The sequence below is a fragment of the Aquarana catesbeiana genome, linkage group LG06, assembly GCF_042186555.1.
Source record: "Aquarana catesbeiana isolate 2022-GZ linkage group LG06, ASM4218655v1, whole genome shotgun sequence".
Taxonomy (NCBI): Eukaryota; Metazoa; Chordata; class Amphibia; order Anura; family Ranidae; genus Aquarana; species Aquarana catesbeiana.
Genome location: NC_133329.1, coordinates 395,271,898 through 395,284,365, shown reverse-complemented (window position 1 = coordinate 395,284,365; position 12,468 = coordinate 395,271,898). Strand labels below are relative to the sequence as shown.

Below are 12,468 nucleotides of genomic sequence, written 5' to 3'. Positions count from 1 at the left end.
TCTGCACAGAAACTAATCAGCTTCCAAGTTTTATTATCAAAGCTTAAAGTGGTTGTAAAGGCACAAGGCATGAAGGTAAAAAGTGTAGGTAAAGGTAAAATGTGTGCAGCAGCCCCCCCAATACTTACCCAAGCCCCCCTCTCGATCCAGCAACAGCCATGAGGGCCTTGCCTCTCCTGGGACTCGAACTCCTGATTGGCTATTGGCTCACGCTGCTGTCAATCACAGCCAGTGAGGCAATCAGGAGACGGAGGGGCGAGGCCGACCCGCGGCTCCATGTGTGAATGGACACACAGAGCCGTGGCTTGGGTGCCCCCCATAGCAAGCTGCTTGCTTGTGGGGGCATGCAACAGAAGGGAGGAGCCAGGAACACGGGCGCGGGAAAATGAGGAGGGCCTGGACCACTCTGTGCAAAACCCCTGCTCAGAGCAAAGTAGTAAACCATGTTTATTATTTTAATGGAAAAAAAAAAAAAAATGTACAGCTTTACAATCACTTTAATTGAACAAATTGAAGTTAGAAGCCGATTGGCTACCATGCACAGCTGCACCAGATTCTGAGGTTTTTTTTGTTTTTTTTTGCTCCAGTTTTAGTAAATCTCCCCCATTGTCTAACTGCAGCACAATTGGAAGCTCTAAACACACGCCATCCACGATTGCATTTTGGGGGTTCCCAGGTATAAATACCTTCCCGGACAATCAGCCCACTCCTGCCTGATGCCAGGGGCTGTTTAACATGTAAGCTATACTTCAAATATCAAAGGAGGACTTGACTTAAACAAAAATATGCGTAAACTAAAATAGTAATCAGGTCACATCCACTTGCCAGGTCTTCATTTTATATGCACGCTCCAGTCTGTACTCCGTCCGCCCTTTACTACGGCCTAAATGACGTGGGAGAGCTAGGTCTGCTTTTGGCTCAGATCGCACTGCTTGGAATGGCTTGGGTGGCCCTGAACATACACAGAGAACCTGCAGACAAGGTACAATGCAGACACATGGAAGTAGAACATTTGCTTAGTTTATTAGAATATATCTAAAGCCATTTTTTTTTATCTCCACCTTGGATATATAGTAGGGAAGGACTAGAACCCCTGTTGGGTTTTTTTTTTTTTTTTGCTGTCTGTGTCTCCTCTATGAAGATCCACCCTCTCATTTTGGCCCTGGTGACCACTGTCGCCGTGAGTGAAAGTGAAGGAGAATCCAAACTTTTGAATTGTCACTGGAACAATATTAAAAGTGGTTGCAAAGGCTTAAAGTAGGCAAAACTGTATTTTGGATAGAGTAAGGGAGGGTTATTAACCCCCATCTGATTTTTTTTTTATTCACCATCTGTGTCCCATTCTGGAGATTTCCCCTCACTTCCTGTCCTATAGCCAAAACAGGAAGTGAGAGGAAATCTCTGCAAATTAAAAGGGCATTCCTTGGGGACCGCCAGGTCACCAGAACTAGTGTCCCCATTGGAAGAGTTTCCCTTCCATCACTTTTCTGGGGACAACCCAAAATTTGGGATTTTTTTTTTTTTTCTACTTTCACGGATAATGGTAAAACAGAACAAAGAGCGAGAGAATCTCCTTAACCTGGGCACAGGCAGCAATAAAAACTGACAGGGGTTTTAATTCCTCTCTACTCCATCCAAAACTAAGAAAAAAGGTTTTGCCTTTATTTATACTTTAAGGTTTTTTTTTTTCCTTCATGTATTCAATGCATGAAGATTAAAAAAAAAAAAAAAAAAAACCTTCTGTGTGCAGCAGCCCCCTCCCCTAATTACTTACTTGATTAATTACCAATTAAATTACTTGTGCACAATCGCTAGATCGAGATGGGGCTTGAGTGCCTTGACTCTCCTGAGTCTCTCCATCCTCATTGGCTGAAACAGCAGCAGTAGGCTGCCAATCACAGCCAGTGAGCCAATGATAAGAGAGCAGGGGTGTGCCTGAGACATGCTGTGTGTGTGTGAATGGACACACAGAGCAGCGGTTCGGGAGCAAGCCTAACTCGGGTGCTCCCAAAGGCAGGAGGGAGGGGCCTGGAGCGCCAGCAGGGGACCTAAGAGGAGGATTGAGGCTGCTCTGTGCAAAACCATTATAGAGCAGGTATGACATGTTTGTGAGATTGTATATTTTTTATATATATTTATTTTTTATTTAAGAAAAAAAAAAAAAAAAAAAAAAAAGAACTGTCACTTTGCATTGGAAATCTTCTGGTTTAGAAACTTGTTCCAGTGACAACTGTGTAAAAGGTTTGCCATCAATTTGTAGAGATTTCCTCTCACTTCCTGTTGTGTTTCAAGATAGGGAGTGAAGGAGAATCTCCCCAAAAGGAACACAGACCATAAAAACACAAGGTAGCAAATTTCTTTCGCAGGAAAGACTTTTGCGCTATTCCCATCAACACAGACACTGTTGACAGCGGAGTCCCTCCCGCTGAGCCATTGTGTTCTCCCATCTGGGGAAGTGCCCCCCCCCCCCGGTGGGAGCACACGATAATCACATGTAAAAACCCAGCAGGCTGGTTGTCCCCAAGTTGATCGCTCAACTTGGATACATTCAACCTGCTCATACATGGTTCGAATCTTGGCCGGTTCCTGCTGATCCGACCAAGATTTAAACCTTCTCTGGCCGGCTTTATTCAGCCCATTCAAAACAAGGCCTGGCCCCACTGTGATGCATTACGTGCACAACGTTGTGTTGGGACAGGTTATTCAATGAAATGGGCTGCCCAATGCGTCACAATGGAGCAAAGCACACGTGTGGTCAGAATGAATGGCACAGCATCACAATAATGCATGGAACATGAAGTGCGCACAAAAAAAAAAAAAAAAATCTGGCTTTAGATATAAGGCTAATGTACAGGGCTGATTATGGCAGTAGACCACCCAGATTAGCAATGTTCAGTGGGTAGTGCCCAGTGTTTCAAATCTGCAGACAGGAAACCTGTACAAATCAATGATAGGCTGACACAGCTGTTCACATGTAATTATCCATGGAGTGATTACCTGCAGTTAGGGATCAATGTGTTCCATGGACAGGAAACCTGTACAAACCCATGATAGGCTGACACTGTCTGCAGCTGTTCGTACCCATAGAGCGATTACCTGCAGTTAGGGATCAATGTGTTCCATGGACAGGAAACCTGTACAAACCCATGATAGGCTGACACTGTCTGCAGCTGTTCATACCCATAGAGCGATTACCTGCAGTTAGGGATCAATGTGTTCCATGGACAGGAAACCTGTACAAACCCATGATAGGCTGACACTGTCTGCAGCTGTTCATACCCATAGAGCGATTACCTGCTGATGGGTATCAATGTGCGCCATGGACAGGAAACCCGTACAAGTCAATGACAGGCTGACATTGTCTGCAGCCGTCTGTTTACATGTAACTGCCCATTAATTAGTTATCTTGGGTAAGAAATAAATGTGTGCGGCTGGATGCAGAGTCTTCACATCCAGAGGCACACATTCCTTACCCCAGATAATTACTCCAGGGGCAATTCCATGTGCACAGCTGCAGACCATGCCAGCCTGTCATCGATTTGTACAGGTCTCCTATCCATGGCTGATCGGATCAGATTCCCTAATTGGATTGCAGAACAAAAAGTTTTTCTCTTTGAGATCAATATAAAAAAAAGCAAAAATAGCTAACAGTGTTGTGGGACAAACACAATTCCTGAGCACCTTATTGCCGCAAAGCAAGATTATTAGACAGCCCTTTTAATTTTTTTTTTTTTTTTAACAAACTCGGATTTCATACAAAAGCGAGATTAAACGCTTTCATCTCCTAAAGCTAACCTGTCACTTGGAGGAGCCAATGACAGAGACCTCCGATGCACATTACTCTGCTATGTGCTGCAATGGTTTCCTCCAGTTCAAAAATCCCCGTGTCTCATCCACACACTCGCTGAGAGGTGTAGCACAGCTTCAGTAGCTGCATACAGGGCCCCCCCCCCCCCCCCCCCGTGCCCCTGAGAATAACCAGCTCTCCACAGCTTTAGCTCTACTTTCATAGGAAAGAAAAAAAAAAAAAAAAGAAAAAAAAATAATAAAAAAAATAATAATATAGCATGCACAATTGCTACACAATTCATGTTGTAATTAAAGGTTATTAAAAAGGACCTTTCTTTTTCAATCTGATAAAACCACTTCAATTCATCTTGCACATGGACACAGATAAACAAAACAAAAAACTATTTAAGAGCAACAAAAAGTAGGAATCTGCAACAAAGTTTGTTAAAATCCCTGCAATGTACATAGATCACCCAGAGGGGAATGTTTTGCCCCCCCCCCAATAAATGTGGAGTTAATCTTTAGGGTACATGCACACAGCCACTGTAGAGGAGAGTATATGAGGGTCTTTTTCAGGGGTGCAAATCTTTTAGGGCACATGGCCGCAAAGCGTACATTTGGGTTTAATTCCCTGTCCCCGAACTCACAGGTGCAGCATACGGCCTGTTGCCAGCAGCCTGTAATATGCAGCATCTGTACATAGGATATATGCACATCCGAGTCGTACTTGCATAGGAGGGATGAATGCGCTGCCCTGAGGGCAAACACTCCACTGCATATCTCAGCCAGTCATTGATTCTGACGGGCTGCTGGCTGTACACAGCACCCAAATGTACACTGAGCGGCCCCTCACGCAGCCGTGTGCATGTCCCCTAAAAGATTGACTCCCCTGCAGAAGACGACTCCATATGCTCATCTCCACAGTGTATATAACCCTTAAAGTGATAAAAAAAAAAAAAAAAAAAAAAAAAACTCAAATTTTCTTTAGTAATTACAAACATGTTATATTTACCTGCTCTGTGTAATGGTTTTGCACAGAGCAGCCCAGATCTCGGGTTCCTATGACAGCCCTTTGGGCTCCTCCCCCCTACTGAGTGTCCCCCTAGCAAGCTGCTTGCAGGGGGCATGCTCACTCGCTCCCCCCCTGCTCTGTGTGTCTATTGACACAGAATGGGGCTCAGCCCCGCCCCCTCCTCCCCTTGCTGTGATTGACAGTAGCAGGAGCCAATGGATACCACACTGCTGTGTCTGAGCCAATGAAGAGGGGGAGAGCCAAGAGAGCTGTTGCTCTCGTGCACTTTGCTCGGGCTCAGGTAAATATAGGGGGAAGGGGGTATCACCACACAGGTGGTTTACTTTCATGCATAAATGTTAAAAAAGAAAAAATTCAGCCTTTAGAACCACTTTAAAGCTGTAGAGAGCTGATAGAGCAGGGGTCTCAAAACTGGTGGCCCTGCTGCAAAACTACAAGTCCCAGCATGCCTCTGCCTGTGGGAGTCATGCTTGTAACTGTCAGCCTTGTAATGCCTCATGGGACTTGTAGTTTCGCAACAGCTGGAGGGCCGCCAGTTTGAGACCCCCTGTGATAAGAGTCTCCAGAGGGGTCACTTAAACCTAAGAAGCACTGTAAGCAGCTACTGGAGCTGTGCCACAGCTGTACGGCCCTCTTGCAGCCGTTTGCATGTACCCTAAAAGATTTTGCTCCCCTGCAAAAGACGACCGCATATACTAAACTCTACAGCACCACGTTTCTTCTAACTCTCCTCAATTCCAGCCACTTTAGCATTCAACATGTCTGGCAATGCCTGTGCCCCCTCTCCGCTGTGCACTGGTTCCTGCCTTTGACCCCCTATATCACTACAGGACTCTGCAGTAACATGGGAAGGAACCAATGCACAGTGGGGGGGGGGGGGGGGGGGGGGGAGACATGGGTACTCAAAAGGGTTGATTTTGCTAAAACCACTTTCACACTGAGGCAGTTTTCAGGCCATTTAGCACTAGAAATAGTGCCTGAAAACTGAGGGCTCTCGATCTGGAGCGGTGTGCTTGTGGGACGGGAAAAAAAGTCCTGCAAGCAGCATCTTTGGGGCGGTTTGGGAGCGCTGTATACAGCGCTCCCAAACCGCCCCCGCCCATTGGAATGCACGAGCAGCGCTTCCAAAGCGTCTGAAAAGCGATTCGGAAGCACCGCTACACGGGTACTTTTAACACCTTCGGCCGCTAGCGAGGATTAAAGGTGCCCCGCTAGTGGCCGAAAGGTGCCGCTAAAATGAGCAGCGCTTTAGCGCTAACGCACCAGTGGCCCCAGTGTGAAAGTAGCTTAAAGGCAAATAGACTGTGCACTCTGCAAGTGCAGTTGCTCGAGAGCTTAGTAAATGAAGTAAAGCTTCACTTTGCAAAGAATACCCAATCACATGCAAGGAGAATAAAAAAAACAAACAAAAAACACAGCATTTGTGCTTTCACATGATTGGATGATGGAAGTCAACAGAGTCTCTGATCATTTACTAAGCTCTGGAGCAACTGCACTTTGCAAACTGAAGAGTCTATTTGCCTTTAGTAAATCAACCCAAATGTGTCACACACTGAAGACATTTTCTGAGGCTGCAGCACTGAAAAAAAAAAAAAAAAAAAAAGAGGAAAGTTCGGAGAAAAAGGGCCGCTGCAATGCTGAGTACATGCCGTCCTCTGTAGCTAGTGAGTAAAGCTTCTAAAGCTGTAGAGACCAGACAGGGTCTCCAAGAATGTCCTGGCACACCCTAGACCAGTGATGGCGAACCTTGGCACCCCAGATGTTTTGGAACTACATTTCCCATGATGCTCATGCACTCTGCAGTGTAGTCGAGCATCATGGGAAATGTAGTTCCAAAACATCTGGAGTGCCAAGGTTCGCCAATCACTGTCCTAGACATTTATTCGAGTGACAGAGGCACTCTGAATCGGATTCCAGATTACAAATCCAACAGAAAGCAAAGTGTATTTATCTATCACAGTGGAGAGCGGCCATTTGCGTTTCTCGGAGCCTAAATGTATCACTAAAAGCTGGTTTGGTTAATTAAATGACAGGTACACTTTGACAAAACCCCTCTGATCAGGGTACCTTTAAAACATGGTCTTTAAATCGCCAATGTGACCCCGTAAAAAGAAAAAAAAAAAAAAAAAAGTTATGTGCATTATGTGAAATAGTGACTAGTAACACTCCCGGTTACGTATGTAAAAAAAAAATGCCCATTCCAGTATAGAAATTGAGATTTTTGCATTATATAACCTAATGCTCTTGCGTTAGCTCCTGCAAAAACCAACAGTCGGTTGTTCCTACAGAACTACGGGACAGGAAGTCAGCCGTTTGTTTAAAGTATAGCTCCCCACTACACCACCTTGGCTTTAAGTATCCTCTGTTCTTGAAAATTCGCCTGAAAATACGTGGAAGTATTTCTCTCCATGAATTGTTGGTAACGCCTCTTATACACCAGGCCAGTCTATGGAAAATTAGGTCATTTGGGTCTTGTGGCTTTTTTTTAAAGGAGCCAAAAGCATCAACCCTCTTTTCTCCTCCCCAAGTTAGTGTGAACATGTACATGCGCATCCATATACGCCAGTCTGTATAGATTAAATTGCATCCACACATATAAGTAAAGAAGACAGCTAACAGCTCCAAGCCTTTCAGAGAGAGAGAGAGAGAGAAAAAATAAAAAAAAGAGAGAGAGAGAGGCGCAACGACTGCCCTGTACACGGGTGCCGATGCCACCCCCCCACCCCCCGGTTAACGGTCGGGTCTCTGCACGCAGAACACTTTTGCTTTGTGATCTCCAGATGCGGTCACCACAATGGAGGCATCCCTGAAACAAGAAAGACAACAACTTCGTTAAGTAAACCTGAACATAAAAAAGGTGAAGAAATGTCTGCTATAGGGAATGTTTAGGAATGGAAATCACGCTTAAAGGGTTGTAAATGCATTCTAAAACCTTTCTGCGCTGCAGCTGCCCCCCCCCCCCCCCTTTCACTTACCTGAACCCGGTCTTTCCAGCGACGGGGACGAGCACACCCCCTCCAGCCGATGTCTCAGGTCCCGATTGGAAAGATTGATAGCAGCGCAGCCATTGGCTCCTATCAATCAAATCCAATGACGTGGGAGCCGGGGGGCCCCGAGTCCTGCTGTCTGTGTCAATAGACGCAGCAGCAGGACTCTGGAGCGCACCCGCACGAGTGTCCCGAGGGAAAATGGCACACCGCATGGTAGTCGAGAAGAGGAGGAGCCAGGAGCACCGCTAAGGGATCCCAGAAGAGGAGGATCGGGGCCACTCTGTACAAATCCAACTGCACAGAGGAGGTAAGTATGACATGTTTGTTTTTATTCTTTTAAACTAACCTTTAGTTACCCTTTAACCTCACTGCGACCACCTAACACATGTTTAGCAGCAAACAAGTAAGCTTTAACCGCTTAAGGACCACCCCCACGTACATGGGCTACGACAGGGCGGCCCTTAAACGCAAAATCACGTACCTATACATGATGATTCTTTTTTTTTCTTCGGCACCGGGGCGCACGTCACCGGAGCCCCCTGCTCCTGCTGGGTTTGGACACAGTGGGAGCCAATCAGCGAGTCCAGCGGACCCAATGTCCACCGGCCACCCGCGATCATTCATAGGAGAAGCAGAACGGCGGTCTGCCTATGTAAACAAGGCAGATTGCCGTTCTGCCAGAGGGGAAAATGGAGATCTTGTGTTTCAGCTAAGCAGAAACACGGATCTCAGTTTTCCTTTAGTGAAAGCACCTCCCCCCACACGGTTAGTAAGCACTCATAGGGAACACATTTAACCCTTTGATCGCCCCTGATGGACCCTTTCCCTGCCAATGTCATTAGTACAGTAACTAGAACTGCACGATTCTGGCTAAAATGAGAAGCGTAATTTTTTTGCTTAGATGATAGATCACGATTCTCACGGTCTAACATCATCTTTCACACTAAACAAAAAAATTGGGCTAACTTTACGTTTTTTTTTTTTAATTCATTGAAGTGTATTTTTCCCAAAAAATTGCATTTGAAATACCACTGTGCAAATACACTGAAAAAAAAATATATTGCAACAATCGTCATTTTATTCCCTAGGGTCTCTGCTAAAAAAATTTATATAATATTTGGGGGTTCCAAGTAATTTTTGAGCAAAAAAAAAAAAATCTGATTTTAACTGTAAGAAACAAGTGTCAGAAAAAGGTTTAGACTAAGGCCTCATTCACACAAGGCGGACTCCGTTTCCACGGAGCCCGCCTCGGTCCGCCGGCTCAGCGGGAGATCAGTCCGTTGATCTCCGCTGAGCCGGCGGATGACAGGTCCCTCTCTGCTCACTGAGCGGGGAGGGGCTTGTCAGGCGCCGCTGCCGCCTATGGAGGGATCAGATGAAAACGGACAGCATGTCCGTTTTCATCAGATCTCGCCCGATCCGATCCTCCAGCGACGGACCTGGACGTAGGGCCATCCGTTTTTAGCGGATCGGACGGGGTCGGATGTCAGCGGACATGTCTCCGCTGACATCCGTCGCTCCATAGGCCAACATGGAGCGCCCGTTCAGGTCTACCGTCAAAACTGACAGATCGTGTGAAAGGGGCCTAAGTGGTTAAACTTCCTGCATTTACACCCAGAAGTTTTTTCTCTTTGATCTAAGACAGAAGAGTTACAATGTTGTTAAAAACTTGGTAGACTGCCCGGTTTGGCAGACTGCCAGAGTGAGCAGAGAACTCTCTATACTTGTTACATGAAAGAATCGGGAAACTCAGATGCAATACAGATAGTCGGGGGGGTTGAATCGAGATTGCGATCTTTTAACGATTAATTGTGCAGCTCTAACAGTAACAGTGCATATTTTTTAGCACTGATTACAATGTCAAAAACGTCGGTTAGGTGTCAGATTTGTCTGCCGCAATCCCACAAAAAAAATTGCTGATCCCGGCCATTACTAGTAAAAAAATAGATAAATAAATATCTCATAGTTTGTAGACGCTCTGGGTGGGCACCTATCGACGCCTCCGCTGGCAGTGCTTCATTCATTTTTTCAAGTTGCATGATGGAACATTTTGCATGCAAGACAAAACTATGACTGCATATATCCTTATCAAATAGCCCTGACGAAGGTGCTTGAACCAGAAACGCGTCGGGTTTCGGAGACCACTCTGTACTGGAGAGTAAAATCAATTGTTTATGTCATGCAAATCATGTAACCTGTCGTGTTTTTTGTCTTTACTTTTTAATTTTGTACATTTTTTGATATGTCTTTTTTAAACTAACGATCACTTTATGATTGAACGATTTTATGTATGTATATACAATAAATATATTTTTCTAATCTACCCATGTGTGGTTGTTGCCTACAAAGTCCCAACAAAGGGGGGTTTTCTTTTCTTGTTATATAACAGTGATGTGGCAACAACACACCTGTCCGACATGGTGAAATCCCCACCTTTACTAAATTGTGGAACAAGTACTCACTTATTGAGAGCGAAGTCAAGAATTTCCTCCGTGTGTCCGCAGTATTCACTGATCATTTTCCCTGATCGGGAATCCCAGAGTCTGACGGCCCCATCCAGGCTGCAGGTGTACACCACCGGAGAGCTCTCTTCCCAGAGAAGGTGTACAATCCCGGACTGGAGACACAAGAGAGAAGTCACCAATTATAGGTCATCCTCCATGTAGGCAGGCCTGTTTAATCAGCAGTTTTATCTACTTCTGTTCAAAGTGCTAAATTTAAAATCTTGTCTGAGAGATCAGAAAAAAAAAAATGGGTCTGAAGTTACAGTGAGGCGAGCTCTGAGAACTGATTGGAAAGAGGGGAAGCAGCCCCCCCCCTTCACACAGGAACAGAACTGAGGCTGTCATTCACAGGCTGTGTGCTGGACATTTATCCCATATCACCAGTTATGATTAAGCACTGTCTAATGTGTGAAACATATTAAATGGTACAGCTTTGGGGTCACTGGTGTCACCTGTGTCGTTGTTGTCCCCGGCTTTTATGAAATAAAGCACAAGAATCTGCAGAAAGTGGTGTGCAGCCGTTGCCTTCTTTACCATTCTTTTTACCTCTTGGTGTCAGGAAAACTTGTCAAAAGCAATCCATGCACATAGAGGAAGGAGGCAGCAGATAGATATGTGACTTAGTGCTCTGGATTGAGACAAGTACACACTATAGAAGGATAGGCTTGGTTCAGATTTCACGTCCGAGGTTTACAACCACTTTAACTTGGATTTCTTATCATTTTGGGTCCCAGAGACAATGGTCCCCAAGGAAAAAAAATAGGGGTTGATTTACTAAAACTGGAGAGTGCAAAATATAACACGGCTGTGCATGGTAGCCAATCAGCTTTTAACATCAGAGCTTGTTCAATTAAAGTTTTTGTTACCCCAACATTTCATATTCCTGATAAGTTTCTGCTGTACCATGTTCTTGTTTGAAATCCCTGGTGTTCCTGACAGTCTCTCGGCTTTCCCATTAACCACTTCAGCCCCAGAAGGATTTACCCCCTTCCTGATCAGAGCACTTTTTTTGCGATTCGGCACTGCGTCGCTTTAACTGACAACTGCGCGGTCGTGCGACGCTGCACCCACACAAAATTGACGTCCCTTTCTCCCCACAAATAGAGCTTTCTTTTGGTGGTATTTGATCACCTCTGCGTTTTTTATTTTTTGCGTTATAAACAAAAAAGGACCGACAATTTTGAAAAAAAAAAAACGCAATTATTTTTTACTTTTTGCTATAATAAATACCCCCCAAAAATATAGAAAAAAAACATTTTTTCCCTCAGTTTAGGCCGATATGTATTCTTCTACATATTTTTGGAAAAAAAAAAAAAAAATCACAATAAGCGTATATTGATTGGTTTGCGCAAAAGTTATAACATCTACAAAATAGTGGATAGTTTTATGGCATTTTTATTATTCTTTTTTTTTATTTATTTATTTTTTTTATTAGTAATGGTGACGATCTGCGATTTTTATCAGGACTGCGACATTATAGCGGACACTCGACACTATTTTGGGACCATTGTTATTTATACAGCGATCAGAGCTATAAAAATGCATTAATTACTGTGTAAATGACACTGGCAGGGAAGGGGTTAACCACTAGGGGGCGATGAAGGGGTTAAGTGTGTCATAGGTCATGATTCTAGCTGTGGGGGGGATGGGCTACTACTCACATGACAGCGATCACTGCTCCCGATGACAGGGAGCAGTGATTTCTGTCATATCACAAGGCAGAATGGGGAAATGCCTTATTTACAAAGGAATCTCCCCGTTCTTCAGCTCAGTGACACGATGGCGGGCACCCAGTGGACATTAAGCCCGTGGGACACGCGTTCACGGAGCACGTGGCGCGCGCCCACAATGCCACCCGTGCCATTCTGCCGACGTATATCGTTGTGTGGCGGTCGGGAAGGGGTTAAAAACTGACTACACCAAGCAGGTGAACACACTGTGGTCAGTTCTCTAGCTATACTGGGAACTCAGCTTGCTCTCCTCCAATGATCAGACTTGTCCTCACACACTTGTCCTGACACGCCTCCTCTGCACAGCCACTCATTGAGAAGATCAGTGTGCTGCTGTTTCTCCTCCTCCCAGCTTATATGGTGGGGGGAGGAGAAACAGCAGAACAGAGGATAGAACAGAGGAAATGTGATCACTTATAAAA

The 12,468-nt window shown here is 45.0% G+C and overlaps 1 protein-coding gene across 1 annotated transcript in view; it reads right to left on the bottom strand.

Annotated features, from left to right (window-relative positions):
- Positions 1-2,155: 2,155 nt before the first annotated feature.
- Positions 2,156-12,468, bottom strand: part of AAMP (angio associated migratory cell protein) — a 55,100-nt gene continuing 44,787 nt past the window's right edge. The window contains exons 11-12 of the mRNA XM_073634386.1: positions 10,275-10,429; positions 2,156-7,628 (exon numbers count right to left, since the gene is read on the bottom strand). Coding sequence (XP_073490487.1) covers positions 7,553-7,628; positions 10,275-10,429 — 231 coding nt within the window. The 3' untranslated portion in view covers positions 2,156-7,552. The remainder of the gene's footprint in view (positions 7,629-10,274; positions 10,430-12,468) is intronic.